Genomic DNA, 23,766 nt, shown 5'->3' on the forward strand with positions numbered 1-23,766 from the left:
AAAAGAAAAGAAAAGAAAAGAAAAGAAAAGAAAAGAAAAGAAAAGAAAAGAAAAGAAAAGAAAAGAAAAGAAAGAAAGAAACCATGCAGAGGTCAATGGAGGAACACGCAGAAGGGATGGCCATCCTCGGACCAGCAGAGAAGCAGCTTTAGGGCAGGAGGCACCAGCAGATCATGAGGGCAGGACCTGGGCCAAACCAGTCCTTTGGCACCTGGTCAGGCCCCTACCCACTCTCCCTGGAGGGCCCAGGTCCATGGTGGGGTGCCAGGCCCCAGGAGAGACAAGGCAGGAGGTTGAGGGGAAGCAAAAAGACAAGTACAGAAGGGAGCATCGGGTGAAGGAACCCACGGACTAGCCTCACGTAGATACCTGTGATGACCATGTGAGCCAGAGAAACAAACTAAAGCGGGGCTGGGGCAATGATCCCACAGGCAAGGTTGGCTCTCTCCTCCTAGCCCCATGGGCCTGGGCCCCAAGCCGCACTTCCTACTGCCTTTCTTCTACCAAGGTGATGAGTGACTGCTCAGGCTGGACACGTGGTCCAGAGGCAGACACTGACTCTGGTCTGACTAGAGTCCCAGAGTAGGCCAGACAACATGGTTCTACAGGAATACAGAAGGTTCCAGAGTTCTGCTGCGCACAGTGTAGCCATGAGGCACATGGGATTGATCGTACTTCACCGAAATTAAGTAAATATAATAAACTAGAATTCGACTCCTCTGAAGCCCCAGTACCCACGGTTATAGCTGCCTGGCAAAGGCTGGCTCTGAGTGGGTAGCAGGATAAGGGCAGCAAATGCACTTGCCTGGGACCAGGGGCGCCTTCTCCTGGGTGTCCTGGGTGTCTGGAAAACCCACAAAGTGTATGGGCAGGTAAGTTGTTTTTCATGTATAATTTCAGAGGCTGGGAGCGGAGTGAGCTTACTCTATGCAGGCTGCCCAGGCAGAGACATCTACCCTGGCCCTGTGGACCCTCCCTCACCAATTATCCTGATCTCCTGGGGGGCTGCTGGATGTCATACCTAAGCAACTTGGGTCCAGCCCCGCTCCCTGGGTGAACGTGTTTCCTCACGAGGTCCACTCCCTCAGGAACCATCTGTGCCCCCCCAGCTCCTCCTCCCTTATCAGTCTAAATGTGAATGAGGCAGGATCAGGCACCGGGACACAGACACCCTAGTGAAAGGGGCATCTCATGGGGTCACCTCGCAAGATATGTGAGGCCAGGTCATCCTGAGACAGAAGTGAATTGGTGTTTATCAGGGACAGTATTTGGCATTATGTCCCCACAGTCCAGGCTCCTCAGCCAGGCCTGAGCCTTGGGCATGAGCCTCATGCAGGAGGGGGGACAGCTATGCCAGAAGCCACAGAAATGCTTGGCACAGCAGCTTGGGCAGAAGCAGCAGGGCCAGGACTGGTGGAAGAGCCATGGGAAAGGGAGAGGGACAAGAGTGGGAGAAGGAACGGAGAGGGGTATGGACTGAGCTGGCAATGGAGGGGACACTGACTAGGACTCTGGTCCAAGCTAATGGCAGTAGAGAGCCTCCACCCCAACCAGGAACCCAGGAAGGCTCCACGTTGGCCTGTCCTGCAGGCACTTCAGGGGTACAGGCTGGACCTTGGGAGAAAGAGATAGCTGAGGATGTATGAGGAGTGGCAAGCTTCCTCCTGAAGCATTAACAGGAACAGCAGGGATCCCAACCCCACCAGACCTGTTCTTCTTTAACAGCCTGTGGAACTGGCTGAGCTCACTTCCTGGCACCTAAAGCCAGGAGTCAGCAAGCCCCAGCACTCTCCTCTTAGCCCAGGACAGGCCCTTTTGGAAGCGGGAAGGGGCAGAATGTGCCTGGGCTAGGCAACAAGGAGGTCAAATCCTCAGCCCTGACGACTCTTCCTCCCCACCCCAACCAGGGCAAAATGAGATCATATACTCCAGCTCCAGGCCTCCGAGGGTTACCCACCCCTAAGATACAAGTCAATCTCCTCCCAGACCTACAAGCCTCAACAACTTCTGACCCAAACAAAGCAGGGTGTGTGACTGCTCCCAACTGCTGCTGGCTCCTGGGCTCTGCCCCAAACCTCACTGGTGTCCCCAGCCCTGTGGGACCCTCATGTCTGTGGTGTGTACCTCAGAGCTGGCCGCCATTCAGAACCATCTGCCTGTGTGGTCACCTGTCACTGCCTTCCCAGGAGAAGAGAGGGCAGAGGGTGAGTCTTTCTGTGGCCCAGAACAAGGTCACTCTCCCTTGATGAGAAACCTGGGGCCCCAAGCACCAGGGGCCCCAATGCCACAGCTAGGACTGCAGCTCACGCAGATTCCCAGCTGCTCTTGGTATTTCATCCCATCTTGGAGTTGGTGGCCCACCTTTCCACTTCCCTCAGAAATCACTAGCTGCTTGCCCTGTGCTTTCAACTTGGCCAGGCCTCTCACGTCTAGGACTTCATCGGGGCCATGACTCCAAGCTAGTCCCAGTCACCGTCTGCAACGGCCCCTTCTGAGTTCGTCATCACGAGCCAGCAGGTGGAAGCTACAGCCCCACTTCCCACCTAAGGAAAAGGCTGCCCATGGGACCCAGAATTCACACCAGCTCAGGCATAGAGCCAGTACACGTACTAGACCCCAGACCAGGTGAGACGACTGTCAGTGTGTCCCCTTCTCCAGCACATGGGGGCTTTCTCCTCACCCACATGGGCAGCCCACCCAGCCCCACAGTACCTCCTTCAGCTCCTGTGCCACCGAGGCCAAGCGCTCGCTCTCCGACTGCGCATTGGCGAGCACATTGCGCAACTGCTTCAGCTCAGTCTGCAGCTCCAGCACCTTGCGCACATAGTACTGCTCCTTGGAGGCTGACTCCTGGATCAGACTCTCCTCTCGGCTCTCACCATCTGCGGCCACCTTCCTGTGGTTTGTGTGTACCTGTCCAAATGCCTGTGTAGAGAAGAGACTCCATGAGAGTGAACCAGGCCAGCCAGTCCTGTAAGCATGCAATGCATGTAGCCTGACACAGGGAGAAAGAGGCTCAGAGAAGTACCCTTCTGCTGCCTGATCTTGACCCATCTGTTCACTCATCTTGAGTGATGCCTATGCCCAAGGAGGCCTAGGCCCATGTGAGGAGACTGGAGCACTCAGAACCAGCCGACAGGCCACCATGTGTGGCTGATTCAAGAGACCCTACTCACCTGCCCAGGACCTAGGTATGGAGCTGAAATTGCCAGACACAGGAAAGAGGATGCCGCCACTCCCATACCCAATCAGGGCTTTGCCTAAGAGAGGTGAAGGGGCATGGTAGGGGGAACAGGGGCTCAGGGAGGAGTCCCCATGGCCAAGAGGGCAAGAGAAACTGGACTAGAGTCCTGGGCCAGCTGGGGCCTCCCATTATGTCATGCTCCGTCCCAAGCAAGGGGCCAGGCCTGCAGGAAGTATCTTTGCTTCTCCTTCCTTCCCACCCTGCACATCCCAGGATGGCTACTGGGGATGTGCAGGGTGGGAAGGAAGGAGAAGCAAAGATAGGAACATTTTCATTCATTTACTATGAGTGTCTAGGCAAATATGCTAATCTGACTAGACTAATATAATAAACTAATATGAAGTCCAGGAATTTAGTCCAAGAAAACAATTGGGAAAATGTGTAAAGCTATATATAAGGATGTTACTAGGTAGGACTCTTTATAATATAAAAAATCAAAATGTAGAAAGTAACTCCTTTCTCTGCAGTGGGAGACTAGCTAAATGAAGTATGATCTGGTCAGGATAACTGCTCACCCTTTCAAGGGTGTGTCTTGCTCATCTGCCCCAGCCACCAACCAACACAGTCATTCTATGAAGACACCGGTTTCTTTCCAAAGCAAGTCAGCTCATCCTTGTGATTTCTGTTGCTGTCCCCAGGAAAAGCCTAAAGCATAAACCATGTCTATGCAGGACCTGCCTCTTCCTGAGTAGCAGCTCTGACTCCCAGCTGTACACCAGCCCTGGGCCTGCCAGAACCTGCCAGGCGCCCAGAAGCTCAGGAAAGCATTGGTCAGCTTGCGTTATATCTCCAAACCTCCAGACAAGCCTAACTGGGTGAAAAGAACAGAACACACTTATGAACCTCTAGCTGGAATGCAGACATCTCACAAGGCATCATATCACCCTCAGAGGCTGTCCAGAGGTGGGACAGCTAAACGCCACAACAAGCAAGGACACACAGGTATAGGCCTGCCAGCTTCAGCCTAAATCTTCCCTAGGCCCACCTCCCAACAGGGGGCCCCCTGAGCACCTAAGCAGCTTTTCAAAGACAATGGAGATGGAGACTTGCAATCTCTGCCAGACAAGGCTGTTACAGGGACTGAATCTACCTCTCATGTGGAAAAACTAAAAATAACTGGGAAGTTGATGTGATTGAGCAATGGTTTTCAAGCCAATAGACATCAGGTAGTGAGAGACAGGTGTAGGCAAGCTCCACGACAATCTTCATTCCTCCGGCCACAGAGCAGAAAGAGTATGAAGCGACTCGCAGGCCTGAGCAGAGGAGGAGGTGCTGGAAGATGGTGGATAGGTGGCAATGATGGCAGACCTGCAGACAGAGGGACTCTGATTCCTCATAGTGGACAGTCGGTGCAAGCCTGTGAGTGAGCCATTGAGGCTGGAAAAGGGCCACCAGCAGGACAGAGGGAACCATCCCATCATTTGCACAGTCCTTGGCCAAAGTGGAATTAGATAAATGCTCTCTGGCCCTGACCAACAGTTTAAGGGCAAAACCTGAAAGGATCCAACTACATCCCAGAACAAAGTACAAGAACACACACAGGAATAACAGTGCCATCTCCCAACATGTAAAATCCAGAGCCCAGCATCCTAACACAGGTGATACCGCCCACAAATGGGCAGAAGAACAGCCCTGCAACGATGTGGGGATTTAAGAATGACATAGTGACAGAGCTGGGAGACAGGGCAGGACTGATTCCACAGGCTCAGGATGCCAAAGGTATAGAAAGTGGAGTGACAACATGTGAGATGAAAGAGGCACTGGATGAGATTAACAGATTATACAACACAAAAGAAAATATGAGTAAATATGAAGAAACAGCAATAAGACTACCCAAAACGAAAGGCACAAAGAGGAAAAAAAAGAGACTAAAACACCAAACAGCGTGACTGAGCTTGTGGAACTTCAAGGAGCCTAATAATACCTAGAGTCTGTGGGTTTGGTGGAGAAAAGAAATGAGGATAGAAAAAATACTTTAAAACCAGTAATATAGAGAAAATACTAAAATCAGCAAGAGAGAAAAAGAATACATTACTACAGAGAAGCAAACATAAGAACGACAGTGGATTTCTCCGACAAGCATGGCCAGTGTAGCGATTTCTTGAAAAAAAAAAAAACAAAAACAAAACAAAACAAAACAAAACAATTAACCAGAATGCTATACCCAGTGAAAACGGTTTACAAATAGAGGTGAAATAAAGACTTCAGACATACAAAAGCTGAAAAGATTTTATCACCAGCAGATCTGCATTACAAGATGTTAAATAAAATCCTTCAGGCAGAAAAAAAACAATACCAGATGGAAATCTAGATTTACAAGGAGGAGTGAAACTACGCTGATAAATATAAAAGACGTTTTTCTTATTATTTAAATCCTTTAAAAAATAATTAGCTGGAGATTCAATGCAACCTCTATTAAAATCCCAATGGACTTTTTTGTAGAAATGGAACTTCATATGGAATTGCAAGGGGCCCAGAATGCCTAAAACAACATCGAAAAAGAATAAAAGTGGGAAGCCTAAATTCTCGATTTCGAAACTTAGTATGAGGCTCCAGTGATCACAATAGAGTGGTACTGGCATAAGGATGGGCGATATAGACCAATTGAACAGAAGAGTCCAGAAATAAACCCTCACATATGTGATCAATTTATTTTTGACAAGGGCACAAAGATAATTCAATAATGAAAGGATAGTTTTTTAACAAATGGTGCTAGGACAAAGGGAAATCCACATGCAAAAAAAAATGAAGATGGATCATATACATCACATAAAAAATTAACTCAAAATGGATCAGAGACCTAAATATAAGAACTAAAACTATAATGCTCAGGAGAAAACAGGGATAAAGCTTCATGACCTTGTTGGCACTAAATGTGTTATACTAAAAGCATGATGAACAAAAGGAAAAAGTAGCGAAACTGGACTTCATCAAAATTTAAAACTTTGTGTATCAAAGGACACTATCAAGTGAAAAGACAACCTACACAACAAAATATTTTCAAATCTTATATTTAATAAGGGTCTAGTATCCAGAGCATATAAAAAAAACTCTGTAACTCAACAATAAAAAGATAAATGACCCAATTAAAAAATGTACAAAGATCTTGAATAGACATTCGCCAAAAAAGATAAACAGCCAACAAGCACATGAGAAGATACTCAACATCAGGAGACATTAGGGAAATGCAAATTAAAACCACAATGAGATAGTACCTCACGCTCACTAAGATGACAGTAATTTAAAAAAAAAAAGGAAAATAACAAGTGCTAGTGAAGATACGGAAAAACATTGGTTTAGTTGTGGTGGAAAACAGCCTGGTAGAGCCTCCAAAAGTTAAAGAATTATCATATGATCCTGCAATTTCAATCCTAGGTATAGATCCAAGAGAAATAAGTACATACATCAATACAAAAACTTGTACACAAATGTTCATAATAGCCAAAAAGTGGTAACCCAAATGTCCGCCAACTGATGAATGGACAAATAAAATGGAGTATTACCTGGTAATAAAAAGAAATGAATTACTGAAACATGGCATAAAATACATGAATCTTGAAAAATTCTGCTAAGTGAAAAAAGCCAATCACAAAGGACCACATAGTGTATGATTCCATTTACATAAAATGTCCAAAACAAGCAAACCTCTAGAGACAAAGTTATTTAATGGTTGCTCTGGGTTGGGGGTGGGGTTGGGAAGTTGGAGGGGATAATAGCTAAGGAGTATGAGGTATCTTTGGGGGCTAATGAAAATGTTCTAAAATTGGTTGTGATGACAGATACACAACTCTGTGAATATACTAAAAGCTACTGAATTATACATTGGAAATGAGTGAATTGTATGATATGTAAATTACATAAATAAAGCTGTTAAAATATAATTGTTTTAAAAAGTTAAAGGATAGAAAAAGATAAACCATGCTAACACTCATCAAAAGAAAGCTAGAATGGCTCTATTAATACTGGATAAAGTAGATTTCACAGCAAAGAATATTACCAGAGATAGAAGATCATTTCACAATAAGGAGATTAATTCACAAAGAGAACATAATAATTCTAAATGTTTACACATCTCATAACAGAGCTTCAAAATACATGAAGCAAAAGCTGATAGAACTGCAAAAATAGACAAATCCAATATTAAAGTTAGGAGAGAGAGTTCAACGGCTATCTCAACAATTCATAGAACAAGTAAACAGAGGATCAATAAGGATATAGAAGACACAAACAACACTACTAACTAATTTGACCAGTCAACAGCAGCAACACATAAATTCTTTCCATGCCTTATACCCAGGCAGACCAAACTCATGTCTCAAATTTAAAGGGATTCAAGCCATAAAAAGTATGAGTTCTGACCAAAGGGAATTAAATGAGAAATCAACAACCAAAAGACACCTAGAAAATCCCCAAATATTTGGCCACTAAATAACAGACTTCTAAGTAATTCGTGGGTCAAAAAAGAATTCAAAATGGAAACTAGAAAGTATTTTTAACTGAATGAAAATGAAATGAATATAGGAATCTGTGGGATGCCACAAAAGCAAGTAGGTACTCAGAAGGATATTTACAACACTTTATGACTGTTAGGAAAAAAGAGCAATCTAATCAATAACCTCAGCTTCCATCTTAAAAACTATGTGCAAAGCTCAAGGCACAGCTATCAGCCCTGAGGAGATGAACCCTTTCAAAAGATGAGCAGACTGAGGGTCATAAGGCCAAGAGCCTGGGTGCCCTGGTACACAAAGCTGGTAAGAGTCTGGTGTTCACCCTAGCTCACCATGCTTGATTGCATCAAACAAGACTCCTCTAGGCCTTTACCCAAATGGTTCATGGGGTTCCTCCAGGCCGAGAGATGAAGGCCTTCAAGTCTGCCTGACGGCTACCATGCTCCTCACCGCCATGTCCCAGACACCACAAGTTCCCTAGTACTGAATAAAGAACCCCAAAACCCCACTGGAGCAGTTTTAAACCCTCTGTATAGGCTGTGCATTCCTTAGGGGAGGGCCTTTCTTGTTTGGGTGAGTCTTTGGGACAAGATGGTCTCTGATGAGAGTTCAGCCAGCCCCAGTTCAGTTCAGTTCAGCCAGTGTCTTGCGTTTCACTCAGTCACTCAACAGACACTGGATAGCATCAATGGTGGACCAGAACACAGATTGTCAAGCCCTGCCTAAAACCCTTATGAACTCTCATCATCATGGTAGTGGAAGTGTAACTGGTACAACCACTTAGGAAAACAGTATCTATTAACAGTAAGCACACACCTGTTCTACCATTCAGCATTCCCACCCCTACTGGAGAGGAATGTTTACACGTGTGCATGATAAGACATGTTTATAGGAGCATCATTTACAAAAACCCAAAACCACAAAGTTCCCAAGTATCTGTCAACAGAAGGAAAAACTGTGATACAGTCACACGACAGAATACACAGAAATGAAAATGAGTAAATTATTATTATATAGACAACAGAAAAGAATCTCACACAATGCTGAGTGAAAGAAGCCAGGCACAAAAGAATATATACTATGTGATTCCTTTTTATGTATACAGTTCCAAGAATAAGTAAAACTAACCTATGCTGGTAGAATTCAGGGCAGTGGTGGTGACCTTCAGGCTGGGAGAGGGTTAGTTACTGAGAGCACCCTCAAGAGGGGCTTCTCTGATTCCTGACTTGGGTGTTTGTTGTATGAATGTGTTCAGTTAACAAAAATTCACACTTATGATTTGTGCTTTATATGTTTTCCTCAATAAAAATTAAAAAAAATAGAAAAAGGAAAAAAGGAAGGAAGGAAGGAAGGAAGGAAGGAAGGAAGGAAGGAAGGAAGGAAGGAAGGAAGGAAGGAGAAACAAAAACAAATGAAACCCAAAGAAAAAGAAATAATAATGATCAGAGTAGAAATCGATGAAATAGAAAAAACAGAGAAAAATCAATTAAACCAAAAGCAAGTTCTCTGGAAAAAAAAAATCAATCAAATTGATAAACCTCTATCTAGCCAGACTAAATGGTGTGTTGTCAGGAGTAGGGAAGGCAGTTTACAAATTACGAAAACCAAGAATGAGAAGTGACAGCAGTACGGATATTAAAAAGAATAAGGAAATATCAGGAACAGCTCTACGCCAATAAATTTGGTAACTTAGATAAAAAGAACAAATACCTTGAAAGACATAAACTACCAAAATCCTCTCAAGAAGAAACAGATAACCTGGATTATCTATCAAAGTAACTGAATGTGAAGTTGTTAAAAACCCACACAGAATAAGCTGGGCTCAGTTGGCTTCACTGGTGAATTCTACCAAACATTTAAGAAAGAAATATATCCAATTATACACAGACTATTCCAGAAAACTGAAAAGAAATAGTTTACAACTAATTTTATGAGGCCAGCATCACCCTGTAACCAAAACCAAAGGCAGTATAAAAAAAACTACAGACCAATATCCCAGATGAACACAGATGCAAAAAACTCTTCACAAAATTTTGTTGAATAGAATCCACTAATCTATAAAAAGGATAAGAAATAATGATACAGTGGAGCTTATCTAAAGAATGCAGAATTGATTAACATTAGGAGAGGAAAAAAAAACAGTGTAATTTAGCATATTAACAAACAAAAAGGAAAATCCATATGATCATCTCAAAAGATGCAGGAAAACGATCTGACAAAATTCAGCATCCATCCCTGATAAATACTCTGAGCAAACAAAAGAGAGCTTCCTCAACCTGATAGAGGGCATCTTCCAAACATCTTATAGCTAATACTATTTAATGGTGAAAAACTGAGCTTCCCCACTTTTGTTCAACATTGTCCTGGAATTCTCAGCCTATATAGTACGATGAAGCAAGAAAAACCAAGGCATCCAGATTGAAAAGGAAGAAGTAAAACTATATTTAATCATATGACACACAAATCTGTATTTAGAAAATCCAAAGAAATCTACAAAGAAGCCACTGGAACTAATAAATGAGTTTTGCTAGGTTGCAAGATACAAGATCAATATACAAAAATCAAACTTATTTCAATATATTAGGAATGAACAATCAGAAAGTGAACAATTTTATATGCTATTTACAATAGCATCAAAATTATTAAATGCTTATGTTTAAATCTGACAGATGTACAAGACCTATACACTAAAAGCCACAAAATACTGTTAATAGAAATTAAATAAATGAAGAGATATACCTTATACCTTGTTCACAGGCCAGAAGACTCAATATTCTTAAGATGCCAATTCTTCACAAATTGATCTTTCAATTCATCATAGTGCCAATCAGTATCCCAGCATTTTTTGGTAGAAATTGACCATCTGATTCTAAAATTTATATGGAAATTCAAAGGACCTAGAATAATCAAAATGATTCAAACGAAAACAAAGTAGAAAGACTAACACTACCCGATTTCAATATTTATAAGGCTTTAGTAATTAAGATTGTATAGTATTACCATAAAGAAGACGAACAGATCTGAACAGAATAGAAAATCCAGAAAAAGACCTGCACATGTGGCCAACTGATTTGACAAAGGTATAAAGGCAACTTGGGAAAGAGATACCTAACCATACCTTACAGCATATATGAAAATTAATTAAAAATGAATCACAGACTTAAACACTGAGTATAAAACAAGAGAAAATGTTCATGACTTTGGACATGACCCATAAAAGGAAAACTAGTAATTCAGACTTTAAAACTAATAACTTAAGCTGTTTGAAAGACAAGAGAATGAAAAGACAAGTAACAGACTAAGAGAAAATCTTTGTAAATCAGGTATCTGATTAAAAACAAAAAAACAAAAAACAAAACTTGTACCTAGAAAATAAGAACTCTTAAAACTCAGTAAAAAATCAACTCAAAAAAAATGGGCAAACCAACTGGATACTTCACCAAAGAAGATATAGGCATGAGAAAGGATGACATGAAAAGATGCTCAACATTGGAAAATGACAACTACAACGAGATACCACTACATATCTACTAGAATATGTATATTTTAGCATGAGATACTACTACATATCTACTAGAATATGTAGATTTTAGCATTTTGAAGATTAAAATGCTTGATGCTAACTCCCCAGCACTGTTGGGGTAGAGAAGGATGTAAAGTAGTACAACCACTTGGGAAAAGAATTTGGCAGATTCTTAAAATTTAAGCAGGTATCTGATATATGGCATAGCCATCCATCTCTAGGTTATTTACCCAAGAGAAATGAAAGCATATGCCCATACAAAAACTCATGTAGGAACACATGTAACAGCCAAAACAAAACAAACTAAATGACTATCAACAGGAAAATAGATTTAAAAAAAAAAAAAAAACTGTGGTGCAGCCATACAACAAACTACTGCAGACATACCTCATTTTATTGAGCTTCACAGATGTTGCAAGTGTTTTTTTTACAAATTGAAGGCAACATCCTTCACTAGCAAAAAGATCGTGACTCACTTTATATACTTATTTTATTTCAGTGGTCCGGAACTGAACCTGCAACATCTCTGAGGTATGCCTGTACTCAGCAATCAAAAGGAAGCAGCTACTGATACACACATCAACACAGATTTATGTTAAAAATATGTTTAGTAGAAAGCCAGACAAAAAACACAATATATCTATATAATTTCATTTACATAAAATGTTAGAAAATGTAAACGAATGTATATTGAGGTCACTGGGGAGGAAGAGGGGAGAGATTAAAAATGGGTCCAGGAAACATAGGATGATGGATACCTTCATTATATCAATGATGCTGTTAATCTCATGAGTATACACCCATATAAAAACTTATCAAACTGAATACTTTAAGTATATGCAATTTACTATATGTCAACTATACCTCAGTAAAGCTATTTAAGACAACAACTGAGATGTTTTTGAAGCATCCTACCCCCAATCTGGAGAATGTAAACTTAGGAGTCCCCATCACTGCCCCAGTCACAGGCCAGGATGAGGGTCAGAGAGGTGAAGACCGTGTCCCTGGTCACTCAGCCCACCTGTCTGTACTTCTTTCTGACCAAAGCATCCTCACTCTTGCCTCGCACCATCCTGGGCGACCTTAAGTCCGTCTCGGAACATGCCTCCCCATCCTGGGAAGAACTCAGAGCAGTGACATTAACCAAATGACTGGAGAGTCCAGCTGTGGGTGTGCTTGTCCTTGCAACTTCCCCTGCCTCACCGCACACCTTCCACCCATAATCATCCAGAAGGGGATCCAGCCTGGGCCTCCACCCCAGCCCAGCCCACAAACTTCCCCAGCTGCTCTGGGGAAGAAAGGTAATGCCTCCTGGACTATAGGACACTTGTCTGGGCTTCCAGGAGGCAGTGGCAGTGTTTTTGTGATATCCCTCCAGGGGCTGCCTTGGTGTGGGCAGGCTGACTGCTTGCTGTTCCTGACGAAGACTCCCAGCCCACGCCCTGCCTACTGCTCTGAAGCTGCCAAGACGGGGCAAGCCCTGACACAGCCTGGTGAGCTCAAGCATGAGGTCACAATCGGCCTCCTTGCAAGTTCACCCACACAAATGTGGACCCTGCACAAACACGTGGGGCCAGGGCCAGATGTGTTTGGGCTGGGGGGGCGGGTGGGGGGAAGCCCAGGACAAGCTTCAGGCCAGGAGGAAAAGTCACAGGGGATTTCAAAGCCTGGCATGGTGGAAAGTGGGGGCGGCGGGGCACAGCAGCAGGAGGAGGAGGAGGAGGACGAGGAGGAGGAGGAGGAGGAGGAGGAGGAGGAGCAGCAGCAGGAGCAGCAGGAGGAGGAGCAGCAGCAGCAGCATGAGCACAAGGCCGGGCAGGAGGTCCCTGGCTCTTTAGAAACACTGGGAGCCTGGTGGGTAGCTGGAGACTTGGAGACAGTGGGGAGGGCCCAGAGAGGAAGGCCCAAAGGAGGAAGCAGAGGACTGGGTAAGGAGGAAGTCGGGCCTGGGGGCTTTTTCCAATGACGGCCTTAGGGTCCTGGTGAGGGCTCTGGGACCAGGGTGAGAATCCACAGAGACAGGATACATTGGGTTCCCATCATGAGGTTCAGGCTCTGGGCAGCCATCCACCACGGCACGCATCAATTTCCTCCTCCGTAACCTGGGTGCATGGTAAGAATTTAATCAGTTATAATTCAGTAACCAGAGCCCATGCAGTTCTCACCCCATGTATGCCACCTCCCTATAAGAGAGCTCCCACTCTCCTCTCTAGGGCCCCCCACACTCTGGCCATACAGTCTTGCCCTCTCACACACATCCTGTTTCACACACGTACCCGTGGACCACCCATACATACACCCTTAGTCTCTCTCACACATACACACCCTTGCTCACACACAAGCATGTATATGTGTACGCACACACGCGCACCCTGTACAGCATGCTCCTTGCTCCCACCCAGCCCATCCCCTCTCCTCTCATCCCCACTCAACCTCAGCTTTCCCCCTAGGAGTCCCTCTCCAAGCTCCCCCATACCAACCCCCTAGACCCAGCACTGGAAGTGACCACTCTGGATAAGGACTGTCTGAATCCAAGAATCCAGAATCCAGTCCTCCAGGCATGGGGAAAAAGGGGTCTGGGAGGTGTCGGTGGGAGGGGCATGGAGGCTGGGTCTGAACCACCACAACAAGAGCAAGGAGGTAGTCAGGAGGACCCAGAGGTCCAGGATGAGTGAGCCCCAAATACAAGGAGGGCGCCAGCAATGCGGTGTGGTGAGGCAGTAGCAACTGCCCCCAAGAAGAGGGTGATGCAGCCTGAACAAGGTGACGAGAGGTGGGGCCTAGGATTCGGTACCCACGGAATGGTACACAGAGGGAGCTGAGTGAGCAATTCCAACTGGGGGAGTGCTGCACTAGAGAAAATAGTAAGTTAGCAACCACTGATGAGGATGGGGGCTTGGTGAAGAGGGGGCTCCCATGAGGACATTCTTGCAACACACTAACCTCTGCTACCACAGGGGCTGGGGCCCACTAAGGGATGGGCAGCTCTCCTCCTGCCTCCAGTGGAACCAACACCTCCAGAGCCAGCATTTCCAACTACCATCAACATGCTAAGACCTCTGAAGGTCCCCAGAGAAGCAGCACATGGGAAGTGCTGTGCTGTCCAGGATCAAGCCTAGGCCCCCACCAGATGCTTGGGCCCCCACCATATCGAGGAGGCCAGATCCAGAGACAGAAGCAGACACAGAAGCAGAGATTACATTACAGAAAACAGGCTTCTACTGACCACCTGAGGAGAAGCACTCCTAGAACAGGGCTTGGCACACTACAGCCCCACAGGCACATCTGGCTCAAATGTGGTTCTGCAGGTAAAATTTGCTGGAACACAAACAGGAAAGCAGGCTGGTATGATGCTGGGGCCACAGCCTTGGGTCCATGGGCATGAGACCTGGGGCTCAGAGAGAGTCGCTGGGTGCTAGGCCTATACAGGGGTCAGTCAGCAACCCGATGAGACCAAGAGCCTGGTGTCCATGGGGAGTGTGTGGACTTTCCAGGCAAAAGGCCCCATCTGCCTCTTCCTATCTTGCCCAGCTCAGGGCACAGGCAGAGAAGGTCCCTTTGGAGAGGTCCTGGCCCTAGACCTCAACCCACCCCCAAGGAAGAAGCCAAGCAACCCCTCTGGGTGGTGGGTCCAGAGCAGAGACAAGGATGGGAGGATGAGAACAGGAAGGCAAACAGGAAGAGACTCCAAGTAGCTCCATACTCTTGGTACCAAAATCTATATTAGTCATAGTTTCCCACAGGAACAGAACCAAGAGGATATGGACAGAATGGAGTTGGGGCGGGGGGGGGGCGGTGATGATAGATAGACAGACAGACAGACAGCGGGAGAAGGGGTAGGAAAGGGAGAGAGAGATTATAGGGATTGGCTCAGCTGGTTAGGGAGGCTAAGTCACACCCACCATCTGCTGCATGCAAGATAGAGACTCAAGAAAGCCAGTGGTGTAATTCAGTCTGAGTTCAAAGGCCCGAGCCACAAGCTCTGGCATCTAAGGGCAGAAGACAGACATTCCAGCTCAAGAAAGAGAATTCGCCCTTCCTTTGCCTTTTGTTCCATCTGGGCCCCAACAAACTGGAGGATGCTGCCCACAGTGGGGAGGCATCCACTAAATCAAATGCTGGTGTCTTCAAGAAACACCGTCTACAGACACACCCAGAAACGATGTTTCACCAGCTATCTGGGCATCCCTCAGCCCAGCCAAGGTGACAGAAAATTAGCCATCACACAGGCATGGAGTCTGTCACAACAACTCCCAACTCCATTGCTGTGGTTTGAAAGCAGCGTAGACATCTACAAGACTGAGTAAAACATTCTTTATAAGACCAGGCTGAGGGCCAGGTGTGACCTGTAAGGGGCCGGCACCTCGTCATCACCTGGCACCCATCTTCTGTGACTCATTATAAACTGTAAGCATATGCTGGACAGGCCCATACCTGAGCCAGGTACAGAGGCAGAAACATGCATCAGGTCAGAGCATGAAAGAATGTGGGGGGCGGGGTTCTCTAGGTGCAAGAACAAGAGTGGCCAAAGCCCAGAGACCTGGGTCCTTACACCATGCCTGAGCCCTGGACAAGAAGCTCCTTTTGTCCTTGGCCGTGGAAGTCCCCCCAGAACCCACAGGGCAGAAGAGCAGGTATGAGAACCATGGAGCCTGCTACCTGGGTGCGTGTCCTGGCTGATTCCCAGCAGGTCCTTCCCCCTCACTGAGCCTGGCTGTAAACTGGGGCATGTGTGTGGAATACCCAGCCCAGTGCTAAGGCAGGTGACAAAACCCAAGCCCATAAGCGAAACAGGCAACACATCAAGCTCATTTATGAGGAATGCTAGGGCTTGAAAAACAACCCATGTGGGCCAGACCCTTCAGCCCCAACAGGGCAGTGTGTCTGTTCTGCAGTGGTCTTGCTGTCCACTCCCATCAAGAAAACTGTGTGGGCATCTCTGCAATGGGCACAGGTCATCAGTCTCAGCTTACAGAGGCTAACTCTTAGTCTGACACACCTGTGCTGGACCTAGAAAGGAGTTCTGCATGGGGAGACTGAGACCAAGCCCCAATCCTGACCCCAGCAATGTGGCATCTGAAGCACAAGCACAACACAGGCCAAGCTAGGAGTGCTGGCTTCAGTATTTCCACGAGGTATGAAGCTGGGATTTGAAATTCTCAACTCCTTTATTGCAATTCTTGGGCTGATCCAGCCCCACTCACTTATAGCAGGTCCCACAAGGCCCTTGAAGGGACCACCAGCCTGCACTGGGGAGAGGCAGCCCAGGAATTCCAGAACTGCCAGCTGCCTGTCCTACAATTCTGCCAGGCTCCTTGCCTGATCTGCAAGCAGGGTCTGGGAGGCTCCTAACGTACTACCCCACACCCATCTTCCTATGCAGGCTTAGTGAAACTCCACCAGCTAGTTAGTTTCATCAGGACCTTACTGGGTAGCTTTCATGGTCTTCAGCCTTTACCAGTGCATACTGCATGCCTGGCCTCGGATGGGTGCTGCTGGTGCAAGGACAGCAGACACTGTCAGGCCCTAGGACCTAATTCTGTCCCAGCTGGGACCTCAAAGTTTGGCATCCTGGAGAACCACCGAATGACCAGAATCACAGCCCCTTTGGCTCAGTCATCAGTGACCATCAGCACCACAGCCTCTCTCTCCCCTAGTCAGAGTGAGAAGCCCCTGAAGCATCCAGTGCCACTTTCCCAGTTCCAAGTGGTGTCCCTACCAGAACCCTGCCCTAGGGAGCTGCTCCTAAAAACAAATGTCCACCAGGAACCCCAAGGGGCAGGGCACCAGCCTGGGACAGAGCTGCACCACAAGGCAGTTAGTGCTTAGGGAGGGAGGGCTCCTCTCAGCTCTCACTTCCCATAGTTATTATCTGCTGGTACTTTTGTGCCTACTGGATCTACTGCCAGCCCCACCTAACCTGCTGCAGCTGTAACTGACTACTTCTGACCTGAGGGCGGAGAAAGCAGCCTTGGGCGCCCACCTCCCTACCCTCCCTGGCATGGGGATGAATAGGGAGACAGGTAGGCAAGAGGAAAGAGCAACTCAAGCTCCACGCTGGCCTGCCACAGTGTGTGCTCAATAGATATTGATCGAGTGATGGATTCCCCGCCCAAAACTGGTACAGAGAAGCCACAGGGCTTCACCACTCACTAGCATCAAAGGGAGACCTGGCAACTCTGAGGACTAGAAAGAAGAGAGGGGGTACCTGTGACATGGGGACACACACGTGTTTCTGTGTGGCCAGCTCCCTCTGCAAGAGCCTGTCAGCCCTGTTAAACCCCATTTCCACAGAAGACACATCAAATTCAAGAGGGGGCTCAGGCCTGTGAAGTGAATACAGCTTTAAACTCAATGATATTACTTCGAGATAGAGGTTTTATAGCATTAAATTAAAGTCACTGCCAAAGGTTGATTAAACCTATCAACACGAATTCACTGGCCCAAACAGCCTAGCACAAAATACTTAACAATGGTAGATAGGCACAAATGTGTTACCTAGAGATCTAGCATTTAGCAATCACAATCATTTAACAATATACAAACAAATCAGAATTAGCATCAACATAAAGAAGATACAATAGCAGGATAAAGGGCACAACCTTCTTTTCAAGACAGACTGTTTCCCTACGGAAATGGTATCACAGTGGGATGGACTGACATCACAGTACTATAAAAAAGGAAGAAATTCCACCCATGTTATGCAACCCCCCATAGAACAAAAATTTTTAAATGTATTTAAAAGTTTTCTGTACATCTAAAATTCCTTCCAAAAAAAAAGCTACTGAAAAATATATAAGCATGCAGATGGAAATTGAAATTTTCAATAATGTATCAAAAAGAGCATACAAGACAAAACAACAGGAAATCGAATAAACAAAAAATAAAAACATCTCATATCAGAACCTGGGACTCGCTGCCAAAAGGGTACTCTGCTGAGGGCGGGACTATACTAAAAACACACATTAACGATAAAAAGAAACTGTGTTCATCAAGGCTGACAGTCTGTGCTACGCACATGTCACTAAACCAGGGATCCAGAGGCCAGTGCCCCACACCCTGCCCCGACATCCTGGGCAGGCAGGCTCTCGCTATGGCAGGACCAGAGCTGAAACCCAGAGCTTCTCTGTCTACTGCCACGTCCACTCACAGCAGAAGACAGGACAGTGGAAGGGGAGAGAGGGCAGTCACCATAGGCTCAATGGACATACCAGAACTCCTACAGAAGCTCCAAAAATTCTCCCTTCAAAGAAGGGCGCTTAGACACCCAAGACGACTGCATGAAAAGCCCTGGACAAGTCCTCAGCAAACAGAAGTAACAGGCCACCTTGAAAATCATTCACATGCCCCAGGAACACAAAACCAGAGGAACCTATTCATTTTAATTTAAAAAACACTGATCAGGTACCTGCCGGGGATCAGGATAGATAAGCACAGTGAGTAAACCATACAGTATAGTGAGCGTGTCAGAAGTTGAACCACAAAATAATGTTTAAAAAGTAAGAATGTCATCTGCACTAAGATGCATTCACTACGACCTGGCCTCACTTCTCAAGCGAAGCTTCAGAAAAATGGATGTGGTAATTTTCTTTCTTAGTGTTATAAAAAGAGCATCTATAGCTATAGTAAATCCACCTACACAGACTTTAAATGACAGCAAACATTAACAAACAACAGAATAAATTAATAAATAATGGACAAGCACTGGTGTTACTCCCCTTAAAAGGACAAGGCAAGAGAACCTCCTACCACACTTCACAGAGACCAGAGGAAACAGAAGTTTAAATTAATTCCATATTGTTTGCAGGTGATTTTCTCTAAAAAATGCACTAAAAACACCTCGAAAAAGATCATTTATAGATCTCTAATTCTACCAAATTGTTAGGTTAGGAATACATAATAAAAAACAGCAATTACATTTATAATCGTGACATCAAAAAACCTTAACCCTTGAATACTACTTTAACTAGAAACACAAGACTTACTCAAAGAAAATGATAATTACACTAACAAGAAAGGCTGAACCTGAGGAAGAGGAGAAGGTACCTAAGTTGTCCCGTGGAGCTCACACATGGGTACCACAACTGTAAGGCTTAAAGAAGCTACCCAAATCCTCTTTAGCAAGCAAAAAGACTCTCCCCTGACAAAATTTAAAGACATAATTCATGTACTGTAATATTCACCCTTTTAATGTATCCAGTACAGTGTTTTTTAGTATATTTAGTGTTGTGCAACCTTCCACATTTTCATCACCCCAGAAAAAAGACCCTTGTCCCCGTTACCAGTCACTCCCTAGTTCCCCTTCCCCAGACCATAAAAATCACCAATGTATTTTCAGGTTCTATGGATTTGCCTATTCAGGACATTTCATATAAAGGGAACCTCACAATATATAATCATCTCTGGCTTCTTTCATTGAATATAACGATTTCAAGGTTCATCTACATTGTAGCATGTACCAGCACTTTACCTCTTATTACCAAACACTATCCTAATTTATGAATAGACTACATTTTATTTATCCATCCATTAATAGACATGTGGGTGGTTTCGACTTTGGGGCTTTATATAAATAATGCTGTTGTGAACACTTTATAAGTTTTTGTGTGAACATTGTTTTCAATTCCCTTGGGTATATACACAGGAGCAAACAGTTGAGTCTTATGGTAACTCTATGTTTAACACTTTGAGGAACCAGACTATTTGCCAAAGCAGCTATACCATTTTTCATTCTACCAACAAAGTGTGAGTTTTGATTTCTCCACATTATAGCCAAGACTTGTTTTTCGTCTCTCTTTTGATTTTAGCCATCATAATGGGTTAGAGGTTTCCCATTTAAAAAAATATTAGTAACAATAGCTAGCACTCTTATAATTCTCTGTAATTATATAATTTCACTTGATATCTATTTCAAAGTTCTTGGAATTCACTCCCATTTTATGGACAAAGAAACTAAGGCTCCAAGAGGCCAAGCTATTTTGGACAGAGGCGCATCTGGAACTCTAGGCTGTCCAGACCTCTCATGCTGGCTCCCTTTATTGCACCAGTGTCAGAAGGAGAGCAGGAGGATCCATATCTACAGTACATAAAGAACTCTAACATGTCAGTAAGGAAAAGGCAGACACCCCACAGAAAAGCTGGCTAATAGGCTCTTCACAAGAAGGTCTCTAAATGGGGAAATGCAAATCATCTCCAGAACAGCAAGGACTCACAGATCAGAAAGGCCTTAATTTAACAAGGAAAATGCCAGTGTAGGTGGGGAGGAAGCTGAGAGCCAGAAATATCTACACTGCTGGTACAACTACCCTGGAAACTGCCTACCCTCCACCCACCCACCTGCCCCACTCTAAGTACCATCCACATGCATGTTCACAGTGGCATGGAGTCTGACAGCCCAAACCTGGGTAAGGAAGCATGGTGAGTCCACAAGAACCCTACCAATGACAAATGCCAACAATGTGCAAATCCAAGCAACAGCGGCTTCACAACACAAAACGCTTAGTGAACACACAAAACACAAATGGAACTGCCTACAATAAGTCGAAAACGGAAAAAATCTGTGAGGCAAAGCCAGAACCAATACCCCTGGACAGAGTCAGGGACCAGCAGCTGGAATGCTGACAACATGCCACATCTATGGGGCTATGTGGGGCCATCAAGCTATACAATTATAATTTGTGTAGTTTCTGTATCTTATCATCCAAAAAATAGCTCATTTTAATAAAAAAAAAACAATATGACAATTTTCAAAACTATTAAAAAGTTTAAAAAACAGTAAATTATATCTCAATGAAAAGTAAACAAATAAAATGATTTCTGAAACAATACTGAAACAGACACAAACCACTAAAAAGGATGCAGTATCTGAAATGTTATCCAAATGCAGAACACTAGGAGATGAGACGATCAGAGCCTGGCAATAAGAAAGCAGCAGCAGCAGAACGGCATATGTGCTCAGGCCTGGTGTGCACATGCACTTAAAGTCTATGTCTTCCTGCATGTAATTATAGCTAAAAGATCAATGAAACCCAAACCAATGTAACCCTGGTCTCGATATACAACAAGGAGCTGAATCAATCCGTACTGAAGAAACAGAAGGCATCGAAGACAAGATCAACTTCCCATAAATGCACTTCAACAAAAGCCTGATATAAGAATGCAAGGTCCAGTCAAAATGAGGGACAAGAGATGGACTGCAGGTCCACTCTAGACCATATGCCTCCCATCACTCACATAGGCACACAGCCTTGCTGGCAACTAGAGAAAAACAAACTCCTACATGGCACCTGCTCAGACAGGTCAGGGGAGAGGGGCATAAGAATGGCTGGAGCCCACAATCTAAAAGGATGCACCCAGGGCAGCCGTCCTGAGGAAGGCATCACAGAAGGCTCCATGGCACCCAAAAACGGAGTGGCTCCAAGGCCCAGCCTACAGCCTCAGCAGGTTCAGCTCTGATTCCTGTCCCCAGGCCCCTGCCAGGCCCTCTGTACCCTTCCATGCTGGATGGAGTCCAGGGAGGAAATGAAACAGCTGGGAGAGGCCTGGAAGGGCAGACCATAACCCAGGACTGTGCACTTCACAGTCTGCACCAACATGAGCCCATTAGCTTCTCTCCCGGAAGGGATCTCCTTTCTCAGGTAAAAAACTGAACTCCATATCATTTCTTGGTGGGACCGTCAGAAAAGACAAGAAAGAGGCAGAAGAGGTTGAAAGGCAGAACCAGGACTGGACCCACACCCCCATTGCTCAGCTGCCTGAGCCTCAGAATCACATCGGGAGCCAGAAATGTCCATTCTCGGGTGCTGGCACACGTGCCAGTCAGCCCTTCCTGGTCTCGGGGCCTGGGACCTGGAAATTGGAATGCTTTTGCTTACTGGGGCAGTGCCTGATAATCCTCAGACCTGGCTGAGGCCCGTCATGCTGGACCCCAGCCCTACTGCACACAATTTATGGAAAATATCTCCCTCTAGGCACTAAGCCCCACCACGCCCAGGAAATAGGTAACTAAAGGGGCAGAGCCCAAGGAGGGGCTGGCTTTTTTGCCAGGGGACCAGGGTGGCTGACTATATGTCCATCTTGAACAAGGAGAGATGGGCTCACCTCATGGGAATCACCGAAAAAGGTGAGAGTGCAGGTCCACAGAGCCTCACACATGGCTGTTCACAGTGCTGTGCTACAAAGGGCCAGACACAGGTGACCCTTAGGTCCACCAAAGGGAGGAGGTGTTGGTGACTCAGACATCACCACAAAGGCATAATGTTCAGAGAAAAACCACCAGCACACAAAACTCCAATGCCTGTCAGGGTAGCCAGATACAAAGGCAGCCTGGGCATAGCCATCAACATGGAAGTCTAGAACAGAACCTGATCACTGCAGTAAGGCTTCAGGGCTGCCTGGGGGTAGGAGCTGAAGCTGGAAGTCATGTGAGGGTGACCCTCAACAAGGGTCACCTACAGGAGCACAACAACTCTGCATCTTCCTATAAGTAAATTATGCCCCAGTTTTAAAATGAGTGCTGCTTACAAGACCGAATTATCTGGGCAGAAGCCAAAGTCACTCTGAAAGCATCCATACCTCAAGATCAGAGGCGGCCATGAACAATGTAGCCTGCTGCTAGAAGAGGAAATCAGCTCGTCCTCACATTGAATCTCACAAATCCTGACAGGTGGGCGGCTAGGGTCTTCTAGGTGAGCCTAGGACTGGCCATCAAGAGCTGCAGGTGCAGCTTCCTGGAGCCTCTGGGAGGGACATCACTGTGGCGGGAGGGTCCCCATTGGGCCATATCTCAGAGCCAACGTGTCACCAGGGGTTAAGGGGTCTGCCATGGAAACAGCAGGGGCAGGCAAGCAAAGTGCCAGAGGCTACCCTAGGACTTTCTCTAGAATTCCCTCAGTCCAACACCACCCTAGGGCAAGCACTCTACCATTTCGGTTCACAGACACAGAGAGTGGAGCTAGGGGGAGGCAAGGCACAGATACACAGTGTGGGCCAGGATGGCTTCTCACATGGTGGCTTCTCACCAGCACACCCGGACATCCCATGCCTGGCACCAAGTCTGTGCCGTCTCAGTAGGGTGCCTGCTGAAGTAGCAAGCCCACACCTGGCAAGTGAGAAGTGTTTGGTAAATACCTGTGGGCAAACTAGAGGACGTGGAGAAACTGGAGAACTAGAGAACGTGGAGAAACTGCAGGGGGTGGTGATAGGCCTACATCACAACTGGGTGGATGGGGAGAGCAGGTCCAGTGAATGGAAAGTTGTCTCTCCAGATCTGCTGGGGAGGCTGGGGAGCTATAGGTTCTGGGGGCTAGGTGCTACAGGTATTTCTTCTTTACTGTTCCCCTCAGCCAGCAGGAGACATATCCACAGGGATCCAGAGGCGCAATGGCCTCAGTCTCACCCCTCTACCTGGGTCTGCCCTTGGCTCACACACACCTCCAGAGAAAGGTTCTCTCGAGGCCCAGGGCAGCTGGTGGCCCCGACCTGGCCAGGAGGGAGATGCAGGCACAGAAGCCAGCCCTACCACCAGCATGTGGACAGGGCATGGGGGCATT

The 23,766-nt window shown here is 45.9% G+C and overlaps 1 protein-coding gene across 5 annotated transcripts in view; it reads right to left on the minus strand.

Moving 5' to 3' along the window:
• The window catches only part of LOC102882841 (inositol-pentakisphosphate 2-kinase), a 125,719-nt gene that overhangs the window by 88,105 nt on the left and 13,848 nt on the right, over positions 1-23,766 (minus strand). For 2 of the 5 annotated variants that reach the window (XM_025040458.1, XM_025040457.1), the window contains exons 1-2: positions 12,237-12,368; positions 2,713-2,925 (exon numbers count right to left, since the gene is read on the minus strand). The exons of 1 other annotated variant lie outside the window; for it this stretch is intronic. In XM_025040458.1, the coding sequence (XP_024896226.1) occupies positions 2,713-2,925; positions 12,237-12,287 (264 nt within the window). In that variant the 5' untranslated portion in view covers positions 12,288-12,368. Of the gene's footprint in view, positions 1-2,712; positions 2,926-12,236; positions 12,369-23,766 lie in introns of those variants that run through there. 2 more of the 5 variants (XM_025040459.1, XM_006922803.3) reach the window with 1 other exon arrangement.

Source organism: Pteropus alecto, unplaced genomic scaffold, assembly GCF_000325575.1.
Source record: "Pteropus alecto unplaced genomic scaffold, ASM32557v1 scaffold129, whole genome shotgun sequence".
Lineage (NCBI taxonomy): Eukaryota > Metazoa > Chordata > Mammalia > Chiroptera > Pteropodidae > Pteropus > Pteropus alecto.